Here is a 22,240-nt window from a genome sequence, read left to right as displayed (position 1 = left end):
GCGGCGGCGGCGGCGAAGAAGAAGGAGTGGGAGGAGGCGGCGGCGGCGCACTCGTCCTCCGCACATGCCGGCCCCGGGCGGGGGGCCGCCCCCAGGCCGCGCTCCCGGCCGCCGCCGCTGAGCCCCGCCAGCCCCCGCACGCCGCCCGGCCGCCCGGAGGCCTCGTCTTCCTCCCAAACTTTGCAAAGTCGGCCAGCGTCCCCGCCGCCCTCGGCCGCGCCTCGGCTCGGAGGCTCGCCTCTCAGCCGCAGCGGCCCCGCGAGGAGGAGGAGGAGCCGCAGCCGCAGCATCAAAGAGACCGAATTCCCGCGGCCTGGGGGGGAGTCATGCTTTGCGGTCTGTAATGTCAGCAGAACAGGAGAAGGATCCCATTTCGCTGAAGAGAGTTCGAGGTAACCGGGAAGGGCGCGGGATTGGGGGGACCGGGGTGAGTGCGGTGCGCGGGGGCCGCGTGCCGGGCCGCTGGGAGGCCACGGGGCTCTGTCCGGGCCTAACTCCGCGCCGCCCGCGTCCCGCCTGTGCCCCGGGGCCGAGGCTGTGGTTCCGGGCGCTCAGCCCCCGCGCCCGCTCGCCCCTAGACACCCGCGCGGAGCCCTCGCCTCCTCGACTTTGTGTTAGGCGGCAGTTGAAGCCGCACTCAGCATCCCTCCGTACCCCGCTCTCCTACCTCAGCTCATTCGCAAGACAGCACAATAGGCACCTCGAAGGGTGAGAAAGAAACCACCCCCTGGCAGAGACCACGGACGATGCCCACCCCCCAAAAAGTAAGTTAGACTGCTCAAGAGTTGACGCTTTGAGGAAGGTGTACCGGGCCTTCGCGTCTCTCCCAGCCCCCCTTCCCACCCTCACAGGCAACAAATATACAGCTTATTTTTCTTGGGTTTAAGAGGAGACACTATATAAATTCAAAAGGCATTTTCTTTATTGGCTTATGGATAAGAATCGAATCACCTAAAATCAATTTTATACGTGATTGGTTTGCTTCTTCCTTGCACCCTAGTTAGGAAATTTTGTGCTGCCTTACTATCTGAGAGAAATCGGAGGGAACGCTGTACCAGACAAAAGATAATGCGTGTAAGTTCACAGATGCCAAATGCCGGAGGGAAATTTGGGGGATATCCTGCAGCTCTGATTTCCAGCTCAAAATAGGGTTAAGGCTGAAAGTCCCAAAGTTGAAATAGCCCTGTTTGTTCATTAAGCAAATATTTATTGAACACGTACTGTGTCCTACGCTCTGTTCTTGGCACTGGGGTGCAACAGTGAACAAAGCAAAAAGAGTCTTCACCCAGCCGGGGCTCACACACTTGTGGGGTAAACAGATGATAAACAAAAGATAGAGATATAGAATACCACATAGTAAGTGCTCTGGAGAAAAACAAAGCAGGTAAAGTGGTTAGAAAATCCATATGAGGATGGAGAGGTATCAATTATGTGTAAGAGGACTCATGTGGAAGGTGATGTTTGAACCAGGACCCAAAGGAAGTGATAAACCAGAGCCGTATGGATATGTGTGGCAAGAGCAGTCTCAGCAAAAAGAACAGCAAGTGCAAAGGCCCTGGGTCTGGAATTTGCCTCGTGTATTCAAGCAACCGCAAAGAAGTTATGGTAACTGGCAGAGAGTGAGCAAAGGGTGAATAGTATGAGCTGAGCAGAAAGGGTGATAAGAGTGATCTGACTTCTGTTTTCAACAGGTTTCTCTGGCTGCTCTGTGGAGAATAGACTGTAGAGAACAAGGGCTGAAGCAGGGAAGCTAGTTAGGAGGCTATTGTAATAGTCCTTTCATCCAAACAGGTTAAAGTGCTTTATAAATCAGTGCTTTATAAAGTAGTAAGGTAAATTTTGCAGTTGACTTAAGTGATGTAGAGATCAAGAACCACAGTCATCCATCTATGTTTTTGTTCCATGCGACTAGAGATTAAACATCTAGAACTGGATTGTGACACAGTGCCAATGTGGTATCCAAAATACATCACTCGAATATTTAGGTAGAGATTGATTTTCTTAGCCATTTAAGCAAAAATGTAATTTAAAGCAGAATATTGTTTTTAAGGCCTAATAAGCACAATCTTTCATTGAGTGAAGGTTTTCTATTTCAGCTTTCTTTTCTGTTTGTAGTTTTGAGTGGCCAAACACTTTAAGGAATAGACCTTTCTGAGATACAATTATTCCTCTGATATTTTTACCATATTATTTTGCCTTTTATTATAAATGACTTTGGGGTTGAAGGAAAAGAAAGAGGGCTCTCAAGTTTATACCTTTGAACTCAATTATCAGTCTTAATCAAATGTAATTTTAAATAAAATGGATGAGTATTTTATTGTGGGTCAAGAACACAGATCCATCTTTATTTTGTTCCAGCTACTGGTTTTAAGTTTGGTGCCTTAGCTGTTGGGAGTTGGCTCAGGTGTCAGCTCAAGAATATGCTGCGAGTTAAGTACCAGAATAAAAGACAAAGCACTTTTTAAAATAAAAAGTCAATATGAGGAGGGATTTTTATAATAAGTCACTTTGTAGTGACTATAACATTCATTTTAAAAACATTTTTGGATTAGTTTATAAAAGGTACCAGAATTTCTACGTGAGCTCTTTTGAAGCCCAGTTCTGCTGAACTTCACTGCCTTGAAACTTTTTGTTGTAATTTATATCCTAAGACTACATGCAGGATGTGGTCTTTGCAGAACATAAACTGTGAGCAATGCTTCTTAAACTGTTTCCCATCCACTCATGTATACAGACAGACTTTTAAATAGTTACGTATTTATTTCATGGGCATTATGAAAAATCCAAGATATAGAACTTCTCATTTAGGATAAGGCTAAGATACATACACCAGAGTTTCAGTTTGAAGAAATTATTAAGAAAATAATATGATAGATGGAACTCAGATGTGGCAAAATTATGACAACATAAATGACTAAGGACTTTACAGTATTATATTCTTTAGACCAAAAGTATCATATCCCCTGGGATGCTTATTAAAAACGTGAGTTTTAGGGGGCGCCTGGGTGGCTCAGTCAGTTGAGCATCCAACTTCAGCTCAGGTCATGATCTCAATGGTCCATGAGTTCGAGCCCTGCATCGGGCTCTGTGCTGACAGCTCGGAGCCTGGAGCCTGCTTCGGATTCTGTGTCTCCTTCTCTCTCTGCACCTCCCCTGCTCACACTCTGTCTCTCTCTCAAAAATAAATGAACATTTAAAAATTTTAATAAAAAAAGTATAAGTTTTTGGCTCCACAGAATCAGGATTTCAGGGAAATTTTTCTGTATCTTTAACAAGATCCCCTGGTGTTCCTTAGGCCCACTAAGGTTTGAGAATTGCTGCTGTTAGACATAGATTGAAAAGGTGAATGGACCCGAGGAAGCTGATTTGTGGTCTTCAAACTTGTCCTGATATTTTAATATTAGATTCAGAATTGCTATTTAGTGGCAAAGTGTCTTACTCCTATTTTTTACCAGTTCTTTCCTTCCCCCAGCCCTCAACCCTTGATTATAAGAAAGATCCCCAAAGAGAGACGCCTAGGTGGCTCAGTTGGTTAAGAGTCTTGATTTTGGCTCAAGTCATCTCACAATTGTTGATGGGATTTGGTTCCTGGGATCGAGCCCCAAGTCCTGCTTGGGCTTCTCTCTTTCCCTCTCTCTCTCTCTCTCTCTCTCTCTCTCTCTCTCTCTCTCTGCCCCTCCCCTGCTCATGCTGCTGGCTCTCTCTTAAAAACTAAATAAACAAACTTTAAGGAAAAAAAAAAAAAAAAAAGAGGGGCACCTGGGTGGCTCAGTTGGTTAAGCGTCCAACTTAGGCTCAGGTCGTGATCTCACAGCTTGTGGGTTCGAGCCCTACATCAGGCTCTGTGCTGATAGCTCAAAGCCTGGAGCCTGCTTCAGATTCTGTGTCTCCCTCTCTCTCTGTCCCTCCCCTGCTCGTGCTCTCTCACTCTCTCTTTCTCTCTCAAAATAAATAAACATAAAGAAAAAAAGTTCCATGAAAATAGGTACAATATCTTGGTTATCTTTCTGTTTCTCCCTTCATTGCTTTCCCTGTGGTAATTACCAAATAAATGAATGAGTGAATACATGAAGTAACTCATATCTTTATGCTTTCTGATTGTGTACAGCTCCTCATAATACTTTACTGCCTTTTTTTCTTAGAATGTTACTTTTAACCAACATTCCCATTATGCAGTGTTCTTAGAACTGTTGGGTGTGGATCTGATCACAACATCCATTCATGTATTCAGCAAATATTTATAGAGCAGTCATAGTGCCAGACAGTGGGAATATTAAGAAGGCATAACACTGTCTTCAGGAAATCTTTAGACCAGGATACTGACAAGTAGTAATCAGTTACGAATAACATAAGTACTGTGATCATCTACAGGAAATAAGGGAACATATAACCTACCCTTTTTAAGGAAATCAAGGAATGCCTCCTGGAGAAGAGTTCTAAGAAACAGTGAATATTCCCTTGTGGAAGTTATGTAGAAAGAGCAGCAAAGTAGATGGGTGATTACAAAAAGGTCCAAAAAATCAGCAGTGGTTTTAAGAAGGCACTTTTGAGAGAAAACCACATGTTAAAGTAGTAAAAATTAAGTGATAAAGATGTGACTTAAGGAAGGTGGTAAACAGAAAGACATAGCCAATAGCTTAGAGAGAGAGAAAGTCAAGAGAAAGTGTCTTTTTATTTCCCTTGAAAAAAGGCTTAAGCATATTTGTATACTTAAAGAGGAACCCAACGTAAAGGGAGAGAGAAGAAGCTGAAAGGCAGCAGAAGAGAGGGCAATTCATTAATAAAGCATTCAGTACATGTTTTTAAATATGTATCATGTGCTAGGCACTCAATGTGGGAAGCTGGGGATGAGACAGACAAGACTTCCTTCTCATAAGTCAGGTCTCTGCAGGTGAGAGAAGGGGAATAACATCAGGATTCGAAATAAAGAGTCTTACAGAAAAAAAAAAAAGAATGAAGAAAGACAAATCTAGAGATGAAGAAGGAAGTTAAGGCATTCATTCCAGATAAAATGTTTTTAACCTGAGTTAGCAGTGACATTGTAGAGGTTAGGATGTGTTTTAGGCTGGGATAATAGCACAGAAATGTCATGAAAGTACAAAAGTAGACTTTACTAAAAAAATGTTGAGTGAATATATGGAGGGTTTGGGTTATGATTGGAGAAGAAACATAACTTATGTACTCACAAAATGGAAGGGAAGAGCCAATGAAAGTCTAAAAGAAAGATTTTGGGGGGATTTGGTTGTTTTGTTTTTTTTAATTGGTACATATAAGGGCCAGGCAGATTATCAGGAAAGTGAGTATGCCCCCGGGATGTTTGTGTACACAGTGGATATACATGGTTTGGAACTGAGGGAAGTGGTCTGAGCCAGAAATAGAGATCTGGAAGTTATCAGTAAACAAGTGAATACTAATTGATGCCTTGGGAATAGATAGCTCACCCGAGAGAGTAAAAAGAGAGAAGAGAAAAGCACTGAGGAAAGCAACTTGGGGAATGCTAATATTTAGGAGACAAAAGGGAAAAATGACCCTGAAAAGCAGAATGTGAAGGAGTAGCCTGAGAGTAGAAGAGAAAAACCGTAAAGATAATATAAAAGGAGTGGATTTATGAGAGGGAGATAAATGAATTTTGTTTTTAACATGTTGATTGAAAGGTGTCTATCTGTGAGATGTCCAGTATGCTCTTTCTCCCGCATTCCCTATCTTGGTGAACATCATTTATTCAGTAACCCATCTTCCACTCCCACCCAGCACTGTCCCAAAGTCCTAGAATATCTGTGTCCTTATGGTGTTTTGAATCCACCATCTCTTTGACCTTTCCACAACCACTCCTTTAGTTCAGATTTTATCTCTTTGATTATTATCATAGCAGCTCTCACTGGTTTCCTGGCCTCCTGTTTTGTCCCTCTAAATCCATTTTCCACATCACCACTGGTGATAAATAACTCCGATCTATTGAGTACTTACCAAGCAGTTTGTTAACTGGTTTAAATGGATCATCTTACTTAATCCTCTCAATAACCCTTTGAGTTAGATGTTATCATCATTCATAGTTGAGGAACTGATGCTCAGAGAGGTTGAGTAACACGTGATTAAGTAACACATTCAAATTTACCCAGCTAGTAAGTGGCAAAACTAGAGCTGACCTCTAGGGCTAAAAGTCTTACCCACTGTGTTCCATTGCCATAGTGCTCCAAAACACAATTCATGTTACTCTTTTTGTAAAATTATTAATTTTTTTAATGTTTATTTATTTTTGAGACAGAGACAGAGTGTGAGTAGGGGAGGGGCAAAGAGATAGGGAGACACAGAATCTGAAACAGGCTCCAGGCTCTTAGCTGTCAGCACAGAGCCCGACGCGGGGCTCAAACCCACAAAGCACAAGATGTTAGACTCAACCGACTGAGCCACGCAGGCGCTCCTGTAAAATTCTTAAGTGGTTCCCCATTGTCTCTGGATAAAAATCCAGCCTTCTTGTTTTGACCCTTTTTAATTTGGTCCAGGCCTACCCCTTAATTCTCCAACCTTCATATTCCATGAAATGCTCTCCTGTGCTCCAGGTCTGTAGATGTTGTAATGGTTTCTTTTGCCTTTAAAACTTTCTTTGCACATTCTGTTCCTTCTGCTAGGCTTGCCCACTCTTTTTCCCACCTTTCATAGAATACTCATCCTCAAGGCATCAGCTCTGTTGAAAACTCCCGGATGGGGGCGCCTGGGTGGCTCAGTTGGTTAAGCATCCGACTTCAGCTCAGGTCATGATCTCACAGTCTGTGAGTTCGAGCCCTGGGTCAGGCTCTGTGCTGACAGCTCAGAGCCTGGAGCCTGCTTCAGATTCTGTGTCTCCCTCTCTCTCTGCCCCTTCCCCGCTCATGCTCTGTCTCTCTCTGTCTCAAAAATAAATTTTAAAAAAACATTTAAAAAATTAAAAAAAAAAAAAAAAGAAAATTCCCAGGATGTCTTTCCTGATACTCCTCCTTCAGTCATTATTAGATGGGACTTCCTTATGTTCCTTCAACATCCTGTGCTCATCTGTATCATAGTATTTATCTCATTACATTTAGTTTCAAAAAAAGGAAGAAAAATTGTTTCTTCTAGATTATGGGATCCTTATAGAGAGCAATTGCTGTTTTTATTTCTACACTTAAATAAACTCAACAGATGTTTCTGAAATCTAATTTGATAAATGTTAACAAAGAGGTTTCAGTAAATTCAGGTAATTTACTCTTCCTAGTTTGCTTTCCCCAGAGGCGTGGAGGAGTTACCTCTTGGGAAGATGAATAATTCTCTCTTTAACACTCTTATTCCAGGCAACTCAAGGGGTCTAAGTCATCTTTACCTTCAAGGTATCCCTAATGCATGGTCAAGAGTGATTTTGGGTCTCCTTTCCTATTCCCAGTCTCCATAGACATGCTAATAACAATATTGAGAATTAGTACAGCATTTGTCTCTGACTGCTGGGTTTCTTATCCCATTTCTCCTGTTTACTAACTGTGTGGTCCTTGGCAAGTTATTTAAACTCTGTGCATCAGTTTCCTGTAAAATGAGGATAACACTGGTTACAGAGTTATTTAAAGGATTTAAATACAGAGTTGTTTAAAGGATTAAGTGTGTTAATATACATAAAGCACTTTAAACCTTGCCTGGTTCACTTTTATCTGTTTACTTTTAAAATCAGAACTAGAATATACATTCTAAAATATACATTCTAAAATATAAGTAATGTGATCAGCACTCACTTTTAGGTATATTTAATCAATAAGTAAAAGACTGACAGCATATTTTTTCTTGTTTTGATTGGGAGTGGGTATGAACTCAACAGAAATGAAGGTTTTCTCCCTTTACAGGGGAGACTGGACCAAAAGAAAAATTAAAAAAGCAGAAACCCTTCAGATTTTATAATTTTGCCAAAAAGGACACATACAAACTGTTTATTACATGATTTTTTATGAATATTTGCATTTTTGTTCACCATTTTTCCTGAATTTTTTAACTTAAAAATTTGGTTCACTTTGTTAATAAAATAAGTTATTATTAGCGGCATTATTGTATAGAGTCAGCTTTGTACACAAATGCCATTTACCCACCCTCCTAAGCTTTACATTTGTTAGCAACTTTAGAACTCATGCACCTCAGCAATAAAAAGATCATTAGTTTGGGGAGAACAGTTGGTACAAGAACCACAAATATTTAAAATCTTAAATCACAGATTTTGAGGGTTTTCAGAATTTAATATTTATTACATGCTCAGGTTAAGATGCCAGGATCTGGGCATCACAAAGGGTATAATGGTACTTTCATTCCAGTCATATAAGGCTATTTCACCAAATGCATGAGAAAGTCTTATAATACTATTTTCACATCTTAATTCCTAATATTGTCATTCCATGGTAGAGACTAGTATTACAGAAGTACATGTTGCAGGTGAAGGTAAAGCTGTTAGCTGAGATGTTCACATCCATAGTAAATGATAGAATAAACTGACATTACATCCCAGACTTCTTTGCTGTTATGAAAAACTGATATTGTCCACTGAATGTGTTGATAATGCTGGATATTAGATATTTTGATAGGTTGTTAAATACTGTAGAAATTGAAGTGAAGTGAGCTTACGGTATAGTTTAGTCTAAAGGAAAGCAAAATGGGGGCACCTCGGTGGCTCAGTCGGTTAAGTGTCTGACTCTTGGTTTCTCTTCAGATCATGATCTCATGGTTCATGGGTTCAAGCCCCTAATCAGGCTCCATGTTGATGTTCTGGAGCCTGCTTGGGATTCTCTCTCTCTTTTTTTCCCTGACCCTCCCCTGCTCTCTCTCTCAAAAATAAATAAACTTAAAAAAATAAAGGAAAGCAAAATGAAAACTAGTATTTGAGGGTCCCCATGTGCCAGGCATTGTGTTAAACACTGCCTTAGTTCAAGCTGCTGTAACAGAATACCATAGACTGAGTGGCTTATAAACAATAGCAATTTATTTGGCACAATTCTGGAGGCTAGAAAGTCCAAGATCAATGTGCCAGCAGATTCTGTATCTGGTGAGGGCCTATTTCCTGGGCAGTCTTCTCATTGTGTTATAACATGTAAGGACCAAAGGAGCTCTTTGAGGTCTATTTCATAAGGACATTAATTCCATTCATCCTAGAGGGCAGAGGTTCTGCCCTCATGACCTAATCACCTTCCAAAGGCCCCACCACCAAGTACCATCAAAGTGGGGATTAGGATTTCAAAATGTAAATTTTGGGAAGGACAGACTTGGTTTTTGTCACTTAATCAGCATAGTATATGTACTTAAACCAATATACACATATATTAGAATGCATTCTTATTTGAACTACTCTTGAAGCAAATCTGTTTTTGAAGGAAAAAATTATAAAATACGTAAAAAACATTTTTGTAGTTGGCAACAGTGTTAGATTAGTTTCAGGTGTACAGCATAGTAATTTGACAGCTGTATACATTATACTGTGTTCACCACAAGTATAGCTACCTTCTGTCACCATACAATGCTATTACGATATTTTTTCTTGTATTCCCTATGCTGTAACTTCATCCCCCTTATTCATTCCATAACTAGAAGCCTGTATCTCCCACTCCCATTCATCCACTTTTCCTTTCCCCCCATCCCCCTCCCCTCTGCCAACCACGAGTTCTCTGTATTTGTGGGTCTGTTTCTGCTTTTATTGTTTGTTTGTTTTCTTAAATTCCACATACAAATGAAATCACGTGGTATTTGCCTTTTTCTGTCAGGCTTATGTCACTTAGCATAAAGCCCTCTAGGTCCATTGAAATAATGTGGTTATTTGCCCTTTTCTGTCTGGCTTATTTCATTTAGCATAAAGCCCTCTAGGTCCATATGTGCTGTCCTAAATGGCAAGCTCTCATTCTTTTTTATTGCTGAGTAATATTCCACTGTGTGCGCACATGTGTGTTTGTATCCCATCTTCTTTATCCGTTCCTCCAGCATTAGACACTTAAGTTGTTTCCATATCTTGGTAAATAATGCTGCAATAAACCTAGGGGTGCATATGTCTTTTAGAATTAGTGTTGTTTGTTTTCTTTGAGTAAACATTCAGTAGTGGAATTACTGGATCCTGTGGTATTTCTATTTTTAAATATTTGAGAAACCTCCATAGTGTTTTCCACAGTGGCTGCACCAATTTGCACAGCCACTAGCAGGGCCCAAGAGTTCTTTTTTTCTCCACATCCTCACTGGCACTTATTATTTCTTGTTTCTTTGATATTAACCATTCTGACAAGTGTAAGGTGATATCTCATTGTGGTTTTGATTTGCAGTTTTCTGATTTTTAGTGATGTAGAGCATCTTTTCATGGTCTGTTGGCCGTCTGTATGTCTCCTCTGAAAAAACATTTTTGTATTCTGCCCATTTTTTAATTGGGTTATTTGGTTTAATAGTGTTGAGTTGTGTAAGTGTTTTATATATTTTAGATATTGAACCCTTATGAAATAAATCATTATATATATCTTCTCCCATTCAGCAGGTTTTCTTTTCCTTTTGTTGATGGTTTCCTGCATTGTGCAAAAGCTTTTTTGTGTGTTAAGTCCCAATAGTTTATTCTTGCTTTTGTTTCCCTTGCTTTAGGAGACATATCTAGAAAAATGTTGCTGTGGCTGCAGAGAAATTGCTGCCTATTTTCTTTTAGGAGTTTTGTAGGTTTAGGTCTCACATTTAGGTCTTTAATCCATTTTAAGTTAGTTTTTGTGTATAGTGTGAGAAAGTGGTCCCATTTCATTATTTTTCATGTAGCTGTGCAGTTTTCCCAGCCCTATTTATTGAAGAGTCTATCGTTTTGCCATTATGTATTCTTATGTCCTGTGTAGATTAATTGGCCCTATTAGCGTGGGTTTATTTCTAGGCTTTCTATTTTGTTCTTTTGATCTATGTGTCTATTTTGGTGCCAGTACCATATTGTTTTTATTACTACAGCTACTGTGGTTTAGCTTGAAATCTGGGATTATGATACCTCCAGCTTTGTTCTTACTCAAGATTGCTCAGCTCTTTGGGGTCTTTTGTGATTCCATACAAACTTTGGAATTATTCTAGTTCTCTGAAAAATGAATGCTATTGGCATTTGATAGGGATTGCATTGAATCTGTTGATGGCTTTGGGCAGTATGGACATGGTAACAATGTTAAGCCTTCATTCCATGAGCATGGAATATCTTTCCAATTGTTTGTTTCATCTTCAATTTTTTTCAACAGTGTTTTCATAGTTTGCAGAGTAAAGGTCTTTCACCTCCTTGATTAAATCTACTCCTGGTGTTTTATTCTTTTTGGTATAATTATAAATGGAATTGTTTTCTTCATTTCTCTTTCTGCTAAATTGTTACTAGTTTATAGGAACACAACTGATTCCTGAGTGTTAATTTTGTATCTTGCAACTTTACTGAATTCATCTATTACTTGGAATAGTTTTTTGGTGGAGTCTTTCAAGGTTTTCTATGTATAGTATCACATGTTTTCTGCAAATAGTGATGGTGTAACTTCTTCCTTACCAGTTTGGATGCCTTTTATGTCTTTTTCTTGTCTGGCTGCTATGGCTGGGACGTCCAGTACAATGGTGAATAAAAGCACTGAGCATGGACATCCCTGTCTTTTTCCTGATCTTAGAGGAAAAGCTCTGTTTTTCACCTTTGAGTATGATGTTAGCTTTGGGTTTGTTATGTGTGGTCTTTATTATTTTGAGGTATGTTCCCTCTAAACCCACTTTGTTGAAGGTTTTTATCATGAACAAATGTTGAATTTTGTCAAATGATGTTTCTGCATCTGTTGAGATGATCATGTGGTTTTTACCCTTCATTTTGTTAGTGTGGTGTATCATGTTGATTGCTTTGCAGATGTTGAACCATCTTTGCATCCCCAGAACAAATCCCAGTTGATGGTGGTAAGTGATCCTTTTAATGTATTTGAATGCAGTTTACTAATATTTTGCATCTGTGTTCATTGGTGATATTGGTCTGCAGTTGTTTCTTGGTTTCTTTAGTAGTGTGTTTGGTGTTGGTGTCAGAATGATGCTGGACTTTTAGAATGTATTTGGAAACTATCCTTCTATTTTTTGGAATAGTGTGAGGAGAACAAGTGTTAACTCTTCTGTAAGTATGTGGTAGAATTCATCTGTGAATTCATCTGGTCCTGGTCTTTGTGTTTTGGGAGTTTTTTGATTACCAATTCAATTTCATTGTTAATAATTGGTATGTGTTCAGATTTTCTGTTTCTTTTGATTCAGTTTTGGAAGATTGGAAGTTTCTGGAAACATCTATTTCTTCTAGGTTGTCCAGCTTGTTGGCATATAATTTTTTGTAGTAGTCTCTTATAATTCCTTATATTTCTGTGGTATTGGTTGTTACTTCTCCCCTTTCATTTCTGATTTTGTTTATTTGGATGTTCTCTTTTTTGTTTGTTTGTTTTTGGGTTTTTTTTTTTGTTTTGTTTTTGATGAGTCTAGCTAAAGTTTTGTAAGCTTTATGTTTTCAGAGAACCAGCTCTAGGTTTCATTGATCTTTCCTTTTGGCCTCCATTTCATTTTTATTTCCATTCTGATCTTTATTACTTCATTCCTTGTACTAAGTTTGGGATTTGTTTGTTCTTCTCTTTTCAGTCTCTTTGGTTATAAGGTTAGATTGTTTATTTGAGATTTTCCTTATTTCTTGAGGTAGGCCTGTATCCATATAAATTTCTTTTCTTAGAACTGCTCTTGCTGTGTCCCCAGGATTTTGGATCATTATGTTTTCATTTCCATTGGGCTCCATGTATTTTTTATTTCCTCTTTGATTTCTTCATTGACCCATTAGTTGTTTAGTAGCATGTTGTTTAGCTGCCACGTGTTTGTGCTTTTTCCAGTTTTTTTTTTCCTTGTAATTGATACCTAGTTTCATACTGTCGTTGAAAATGATACTTGATATGATTTCAGTCTTCTTAAATTTATTGAGACTTGTTTTGTGGCCTAATATGTGACCTATTCTCGTGAATGTTCCCTGTACCCTGAAAAGATTGTGTGTTCTGTTATTTTGGATGGAATGTTTTGTATATATCTTTAAGTCCACCTGGTCTAATGTATTGTTCAAAGACACTGTTTCCTTATTAATTTTCTGCCTTGATGATCTATCCATTGATACAAGTGGGGTGTTAAAGTCCCCTACTATTATTATATTACTGTCAGTTTATCCCTTTTAATATTTGTCTTATTTAGGTGCTCTAATATTGGCGCATAGATATTTGCAGTTATCATTTATCATTATGCAATTTGTCATTAGTCCTTTGTCATTATGTAATGCCCCTCTTTGTTCTTTGTTACAGTCTTTGTTTTAAAGTCTGTTTTTTGTTTATTTGTTTTGCTTTCATTTGCTTGGAATATTAATTTTTTATCCCTTCACTTTCAATCTGTATGTATCTTTAGGTCTGAAATGAGTCTTTTGTAGGCAGCATATAGAAGGGTCTTGTTTTTTAAATCCACTCCATTATCCTGTGTCTTTTTGTTGGAGTATTTAGACCATTTACATACAGTTTTGTAAGTATATACTTACTACCATTTTGTTAATTGTTTTCTGGTTGTTTTTGTAGTTTTTTTTATTCCTTTTTCTCTTGCTCTTTCCTTGTGATGAGGACTTTCTTCAGTGTCATACTTGGCTTTCTTTCTCTTTATTTTTTGTTTATCTATTATAGGTTTTTGGTTTGTGGTTACCATGAGGTCTGTAAATAACATCCTAAGAATATAGTAGTCTATAATAATTTCATGGTCAGTTAAATACAAACACATTTTTTAAATTTTTTAAATTTTTTTTAATTTTTTTTTTTAACGTTTATTTATTTTTGAGACAGAGAGAGACAGAGCATGAACGGGTGAGGGTCAGAGAGAGAGACACACACACAGAATCCGAAACAAGCTCCAGGCTCCGAGCTGTCAGCACAGAGCCCGATGCGGGGCTCGAACTCATGGACCATGAGATCAGGACCTGAGCCAAAGTCAGACGCCCAACCAACCGAGCCACCCAGACGCCTTGAATACAAACACATTTTATAAAAGAACTTCATTTTTTATTCCCCCCTCCCCATTTTACGTATATGTTTTTATATTTTACATCTTTTTATTCTGTGAGTCCTCTTAACTAATTAAGATACTATTGATTTTACTACTTTAACGTCTTTTAGAAGGCTAGTTTAGTGGTGATCAACTCCTTTAACTTTTGTTTGTCTCTCCTTCAATTCTGAATGATAGTCTTGCTGGCTAGAGTATTCTTGGTTGTAGGTTTTTTTCCTTTCAGTACTTTGAATATATCATGCCACTCTCTTCTAGCATGCAAAATTTCTGCTGAAAAATCAGCTGATAGCTTGTGGTATTTCCTTTGTGTGTAACCATTTTCACTTCTATTGCTGCTTTTAAAATTCTCTATCTTTAACCTTTGACATTTTAATTATTATATGTCATTGTGTGGATCTCCTTGGGTTTATCTTGTTAAGCATTCTGTATGATTCCTGAACCTGGATGCCTGTTTCCTTCCCCAGTTTAGGGAAGTTTTCAACTCTTATTTCTTCAAATAAGCTTTCTGCCCTTTTTCTCTCTCTTCTCCTTTGGGGACCCCTATAATGCAAATGTTTGTTCACTTGATGTTGCCCAAGAGATCCTTTAACCTATCTTCATTTTTTGTTTGTTTGTTTTTTCTTTTTGCTATTCATCTTAGGTGCTTTCCATTAACCTGTCTTCTAGATTACTGATCCATTCTTCTGCATCCTCTACTGTTGATTCCCTCTAGTTTTTGTAGTCTTCGACTCTGATTTTTTTTTTTTTTTTGTATTTTCTGTCTCTGTTGTAGCCCTCACTGAGTTCTTCCACTCTTCTCTCCAGTCCAGTGAGCATTTTTATGACCATTACTTTGAACTCTTTATGAGGCATATTGCTTATCTCCAGTTACAAATGGATTTCATATAAAAAAAAATCTTTAATTTGTAAAATCTTTAGATGGGGAAAAAAGTTCCTTGTTTAACAGATTAGACTCTCCTGTAAGACTATGAAAGGACATATAACTTCAACTTCCAGCTCTAAAAAAAAGGTTAAAGGGTAAAAAGAGGTAAGAGAATTATTCTGCTTGAGATTAAGTGGCATAATGTAATAATATCTAGAGAGAGAAAATTCCTTAGCTTTCTTAAAATTAGAGAGGCTTCTTGTTCTATTTTCGTCATCATCCTCCCACAGTCTGTTCCCCTTGTGCATTCAGAGTTTACTGGGCAGGTAGGAGTTAAGACATGAGATAAAGAAATTCAGGTATTAACAAAAGTATCACAGTAGCTGGTGTTAATAATATGCTTTGGCAGTTCCCATTTTCTTGGTTCTCTACCCCACAGTTCTCAGCTCCTGACTGAATAGTCATGGTTTACCTTGCAGAATTAGCAGCAGCAAATATGTAGAGCAGCTAGAGAAAAGTTGTGTTACCAAAAGTTCTCAGGGTAACGTAAGTGACTAGCTTAATAACCACCACTTTCCTGTAACCTGGATTCTAACCTTTCACTTTATTTTTAAAGAGAATCATGGAAGTTCTTGGTAGCTTGTATTCTAATTAGCCCTGATGACTATGAATCTGATCTAACATAATGATTACTCCTAGAGAAGAACCATCAGTATTACAGGTAGCAGCAAGAAGGACCTGGGTAATGCCAAGAGTCAGAACCATTGAAAGTGTTATGTAGTTAACTCTTTAGATGAATAATAAATAAATGGAGCAACAGACACCAATGGGAACTTGAAGATTTGCTTTATGGAGGGAAACGTTAGAAAAAGTCAGTTTCTAAAAAGAATTTTAGTTCATTTTACTCACAGATTAATTGAAAATAGTAAGTTTATTTAAATGACTGCCAATGTCAGAGCCTTTCCTTACAGTGAATATAAGCAATTATTACTAAATTTTTGGAAAGTGAACAAAGATGGTAGATACCATTAAGAGTACATTTTTCCCATCTTTAAATTACAGCATTTTAATTTTAAAATTATAATTATTTATTAATGCTGTGAGTGCTATTTTATATTCTAGATTGGAGATTAGAGATTAATTTATTAATAATTGTTTTTATTTTTAGGAATTACATTTTTCTATTTATATTTTTGTTATAATGAAATAACCATGACAGATATTAGGAGGTATAGGACTTTGATGTTTGGAACCTTTGTTTATTTATATAACCACTTTATTATTTGGCCTCTATAATCATTGCTAATTCTTTTCCCCTACCAAACTCATCAAAATTTCTAGGTATTCAGATTTGAGAACAACACATTTCCCTGCTCAGCATGTCAGTATATACTGTTAAAGAAAAGTGAATACAGTTTGTTAATATGTAATCATCAGTTCATTTTATATAGGTTACTGAATAAGTTATAAATTAGTAATAGATTCAGTCATTCCTGAACCATCAGATTTTGAATCAATGACTTTGAGGGGTAGACTGGATCTCACTATTAGTTCTTTATGTACCATCTAATGAAATGGGATTACTACCACATCAAAGAATTTAAAAATAGGAGTTCCTTTAGTTTGAACCACAAGTTTTCATTTTTGTCTTTTGTGTTCTGCTGAGTAAGACAGTATGTATATAAGATTTTAGGGAGGCAAACTAGTACCTTAGAAGTATATAAATCTAGTTTTATCTAAACAATCAAAAGAAAAATAAATAAATTAGAGTTCATCAAATTAAAAACATATGTGTCAAAGGACACTATTAAAGTGAAAAGACAACCCACAGATTGGAAGAAAATATTTTTATAAATCTTATAACTGATAAGAGTCTAGTATCCAGAGTATATAAAAAATTCTTACAACTTAACAACAAAAAACATAAATAACCTAACTAAAAAATAGACAAATGACTGGACTAGTCATTTCTTCAAAGAAAAGATATATAGGGGTGCCTGGATGGCTCAGTCGGTTAAGCGTCCAACTTCTTCCTAGGTCATGATCTTGCAATTTGTGAGTTCAAGCCCCACGTCGGGCTCTGTGCTGACAGCTCGGAGCCTGGAGTGTGCTTCAGATTTCTGTGTCCCCCTCTCTCTCTGCTCCTCCCCTGCTCATGCTCTGTGTCTGTCTCTCAAAAATAAATAAATGTAAAAAAAATTTTTTTTAAAGAAAAGATATATATATATGTATATAAATGATCAATAAATACATGAAAAGATGCTCAACTTCATTAGTAATTATGAAAATTAAAATTAAAACCACAATGAGATACTAGTTTATGCTCACTAGAATGACAGTACTTAAAAAAACAACAGGAAATAAGTGTTGGGGAGGATGTGAAGAAATTGGAACCCTCAGACTTACCTGGGAATATATAATATTGCAGCCACTATGGAAAACAGTTGGGCAGTTCTCAAAACATTAGACTTGGAGATACCATATAGCCCAGTGATTCAATTACTAGCTATATACCCCAGATAATTGAAAACATGTTCATATATTAAAAAAAAAAACAAAAAAAACTTGTACATAAATATTCAGCAGCATTATTCTTAGTAACCAAAAAGTAGAAACAGCCCAGAATGCACTGTCTGCCCTTGGAAGCTACTGATGATTTACAGAATTTTGAGAATTCTTACTAATAACCCCAAGTCTGGGGAGAAGCAAATTCAATGAGTACTCTTATCTTCTCATTCTTTTCAGTAAGGAAAAAATGAGTAAAACAAAAAGGTTTTTTTTTTTTTTCTTTTTTTTTAAAAGGTCTAATCTGTGGTACAAGTCTCCAGGAATACACTGAATCAGAGAACACAGGGAAACCATCCCATGTGAATGGGTTACTCAACCCCCCAACTAGGTAGATGTGCACTTAACAAAAAGTCAGAATTAAGAACCTGGATGTTCCAAGGAAACACAACAGGTTAATCTTACTAATATAGGCAAGCATTCTAAAAAGATATTAGTATGTTCAGTCATATAAAATGATAACATATAAAAGTGAGTAAGGTAGCTTTATTTCAGGAATGTCATTCTTGAGTTGAACACTAAAATAATTTAAAGGGAAAAAAAATCACATGATTATCTCAATAGATATAGCATATAACCAATAGAAGAAAGTCAGAAAGTCACCTATGTTAAATCAGAGCAAGTAAAAGATCTAGGCAGGATTGTAAGATAAAAATAAAAGCAGAGGCACCTGGGTGGCTCAGTCGGTTAAGCGTCCAATTTCAGCTCAGGTCATTATCTCACAGTTCATGAGTTTGAGCCCTGCACTGAGCTCCTACACCAACAGTGCAGAATCTGCTTAGGATTCTCTCTCTGCCTGTCCCCCACTTACATATGCGCGTGTGTGCTTTCTCTCTTTCTCTCTCTCTCTCAAAATAATAAGCGTAAAAAAAAACAAAAAAAAAAGCATAACTGTGCAAACATACTACAGCAAACTAATGAACTAACAAAAAAAAAAAAAAAAAGAAATAGCATGTAGAAGATGAAGACCTATGACCTAAAAGACAGAAGGAAATACATGTACTTCAAGTGCTAGACCTTAATAAAAACAAAAAATGAAAAAAATGAGAGCTCAAAGACAGGATGATAATTCAACAGATTAAAGGTGAATTGCAGGGGCACCTTGGTGGCTCAATTGGTTAAGCATTTGTTCAACGTAGGCTCAGGTTTTGATCTCATGGTTCATGAGTTCCAGCCCTACGTCAGGCTCTATGCAGGCAGCTCATAACCTGGAGCCTACTTCAGTTTCTGTTTCTCCTCTCTCTCTTTGCTCCCAGGGATCCCTCCCTCTCTCTCTGTCTCAAAAATAAAATAAACATTAAAAAAAAAAAAAAAAACAACTTACTGTGTGAGCACCTGTGTGGCTCGATTGGTTAAGCATCTCACTTCAGCTCAGGCCATGACCTTGGGGTTCATGGGTTCGAACCCCACTTTGGGCTGTCAGCATGGAGCCTGCTTGGGATCCTCTGTCTCCCTCTTTCTCTGTCCCTCCCTTACTTGTGCATGCTCGCCCCACTCCCCCAAAAGTAAATAAACATTAAAAAAAAAATTGTTTTTAACTTCTCTTATGGTAAAGAAACATTTAATGTACTCTTTAGTTTCACTTCTTTTTTCCTTTGTTAAATTCTAGTTAACTTAAAATTTAATGCTTTTATTTAAAAAATAGTATCCTATCTTTCTAAAGGTATTACTGTTGCTCTATATACACAGAAGGAAAAGTAGGTAGGTAGATAATAAGCTAGATGTCTGGAATAATGTTAACTTAGTAGTAATGACAGTTTCTGGCTGGTGGGACTTGAGATGTGTATGTATCAGTCAGTGTCTAGCCAGGCCATATCAGTTGTTTTTAACAGAAAGAATTTAGTAAAAAGGTATTGTTAATAGACATTAAACTGAAGTGGCAAAAATAGGCTACTAAAGTTTTCACAGAGATATCAACTATGGGAAACAGCTACCATTCCTAAGGCTGTGGGACAAAGGAAAGAAGTTGAAATTATTAGGATATATAAATTCACAGGAGAGGTCCTGTGGAGGTTAAATCTGAGAATCTGAGAATGGGGGTACTGCTTAGGCTAGTTAATGCCTCTGGACTTGGAATGTGGACCCTGTGGGCCTAAGACTCAAATACCTGGTGCTGATGTCTCTGAGGAGGGCACAACAGGGCTGTTTGGGATAATAAGTGAGGTAAAAAAAAAATGTTATTTTGTTCCAGGTGGCTAGCCAGAATAGGGAATACTCTACCCACTTTTTAGAAATCTTCCTCTATGTCTCTCAGTGTAGGACTTTTGAAAGTTTTTATTCATACTGATCTTGTACATTTTTAGAATTTATTGCTACCCATTTTGGTTTAGTTTTGTTCCTATAAATGAAGCATTTCTTCTGCTGTATCTTTTGACTGGTTTTAGTTTGTACATAAGAAAGCTTTTTAATATTAAATATTAATTTAACATCCAGAATCCTTACTGAATTTTGTTGTTTGTCAGTTTTCTACCTTCACAGTATTTAAACTTCTCTAAATAGCTCTTACAGAAATCTGTTTTGCATTTTGTTTAGGTGGTTGAACTATGTCCAACATACTGATTTCTCTTTATTGCTAAGTACCATTGCTTTTCCTGAACTATTATTGTAAAATAGTGGTCTCCCTGCTTTTTCCCCTGTCCCATCTCTAATTCATTCTGAACACAATTGCTAATATAATATTTTTAAAACTTAAATCATATCACTTTCCTACTCAAAACCTTTAAATGATCATCCATTGTTCTTCAGATAAAATTCAGGTTCCTTAGCATAAGCTACAAGGCTCTGTGTCTTAGTCTGCATGGTCTACAAGAACAAAAATCATAGACTGGGTGGCTTAAACAACAGAAATTAATTTTCTCACAGTTTGGCGGCTGGGAAGTCCAAGATCAAGGTGCTAGCCAGTTCACTTCCTGATGAGTGCTCTCTTTCTCATTTGCAGATGCCCACCGTCTTGCCCATATCCTTACATGGTCTTTCCTGTATTTGTACTTCATAGGGGGTCTGCAAGCATACTCTTCTTTCTCTTAAGGCCAGTAATCCCATCATAAGGGCCTGATCCTCATGACTGGATGTAACCTTCATTACCTTCCAACTGCCCTATGTCTAAACATCATCATATTGTGCATTAGGGCTTCAAAATAAGAATTTTAGTGGGACACAGTCTACTCTGCTTTAAAATGATCTGGACCCTGCCTGTCTCTAACCTTTTCTATTGGCACTCTCCAGAGTCCCTTAACACGCTGGCCTCTTTTAAATTTCCCAAACACATCAAGCTTCTTTTTACTTAAGAATCTTGACACATGCTGTTCTCTGCCTAGAGGCTCTTCCTTAGGCTCTTTACTCAGAGATTTGTTTTCCTCCTTTAGGTCCCCGTTTAAATACCCCTTTCTCAGAATCCACATATGTGAGCAGGTCTCCTCTAATTGTCTGTCACCTCACTGAACTTATTTATTAACCTATTACAAATGTGTATCTATATATGTATGTACATAACTTTATTCTTCTGTCTACTTTTTAAATGACCCAGAATCCTCCATAATAAAAAATGTTTTTCTAATGGAAAAAAAAATCTGTTGATAAACTTTAACTTCTTGAATTCAGTCAACCTTTTGCTTTTGCTTGATCATACACTGTTGAGAAAATAATACTCATGTGCATTGTACTTCAGCAATACCTTTAAGAATTAAAAGGCCACATTCCTTTAATGCCTTAATTCCAGTTCTAGGAATGATTTGTACATGTATTTTAAGACATTTATACATGGATTTTCATTGCAGACAGCAAAGGTTTGGAGAAACCTAAATATCCATCAATGGGGAGGGGGTAGTTCAATGAATTAGATTATAATCATACTATGAAATACTACTGAGTTATTAGGGGATGGAGCTGTTCAGTATGTAATGATATGGAATGATTTCCAAGTAGAAAGAAAATATACAGTGGCATTGTGTATAGAGCGTCTGCCATCGTGTGTGTACACCCCACAAAAGGTTCTATATTGGAATTTTATCTAGATTGTCTTTTGAAAGATACAGCAGAAACTAGTGGCTGCTTTCAGGGATAGGAAACCAGATGACTAAAGATTCAAGGGTGGCATGGAGACTTTCTTTCTCAATGAAAGAGTAGTAAAAAAATACCATGGGAGTAGAGATGAATGACTGTTTCTGACTGAAATTATGGGGAAGACTTTTTGAAAAGCAAAGATATTTTTTAAAAACTTAGTATCGCTTTTATCTAACAAAAACAGAACTCATATTAACAGGTAATTATGATAGTTATTGCTGTGAGGGATATAAAATGATTTCAGTTACAAGTGGAAATGTTATCTGGATTTTATTTGCTTTTAGGTGGTGATAGTGGACTGGATGGGTTAGGAGGACCAGGTGTACAACTAGGAAGCCCAGATAAGAAAAAACGCAAGACAAATACACAGGTAAATTGACATTTTCTTTGATAACCATTTTTGTTCACTGATACGATCAGGCTAATGAGGTAAATTTAAATTTGGTCATGGATTTTTTCCCCCTCCTCATTTGTAACCTAATATTGAATTCTGCAGTGATTTTTTTTTTTTAATTCTGTAACTAGTGGCTATGGTTGGCCTATAGGTCTAGAGTGGATATTGCAAGAGGGAAGTGTAGGCAGACAAATTAAAATGTTTATTCTTAAAACTAACTTAAACAGCACAGATGCCTGTAGTTTTAGTAAAAGATTTAAAATATATGAACATAGGTTTAGCATTAAGCAATATTTAGCTGTTATAAT

The 22,240-nt window shown here is 37.4% G+C and overlaps 1 protein-coding gene across 1 annotated transcript in view; it reads left to right on the top strand.

Moving 5' to 3' along the window:
- Window positions 1–261: 261 nt before the first annotated feature.
- PYGO1 (pygopus family PHD finger 1) overlaps window positions 262–22,240 on the top strand; it is a 30,705-nt gene continuing 8,726 nt past the window's right edge. The window contains exons 1-2 of the mRNA XM_086710748.1: window positions 262–392; window positions 21,823–21,908. Of these exons, the coding sequence (XP_086566874.1) occupies window positions 344–392; window positions 21,823–21,908 (135 nt within the window). The 5' untranslated portion in view covers window positions 262–343. The remainder of the gene's footprint in view (window positions 393–21,822; window positions 21,909–22,240) is intronic.

The sequence above is a fragment of the Puma concolor genome, chromosome B3 (assembly GCF_028749965.1).
Source record: "Puma concolor isolate L17-30 chromosome B3, mPumCon1.1.hap2, whole genome shotgun sequence".
In the NCBI taxonomy this organism is placed as follows: Eukaryota; Metazoa; Chordata; class Mammalia; order Carnivora; family Felidae; genus Puma; species Puma concolor.
The sequence above is the reverse complement of the archived record's forward strand: the minus strand, read 5'-3'. Positions and strand labels throughout refer to the sequence as shown.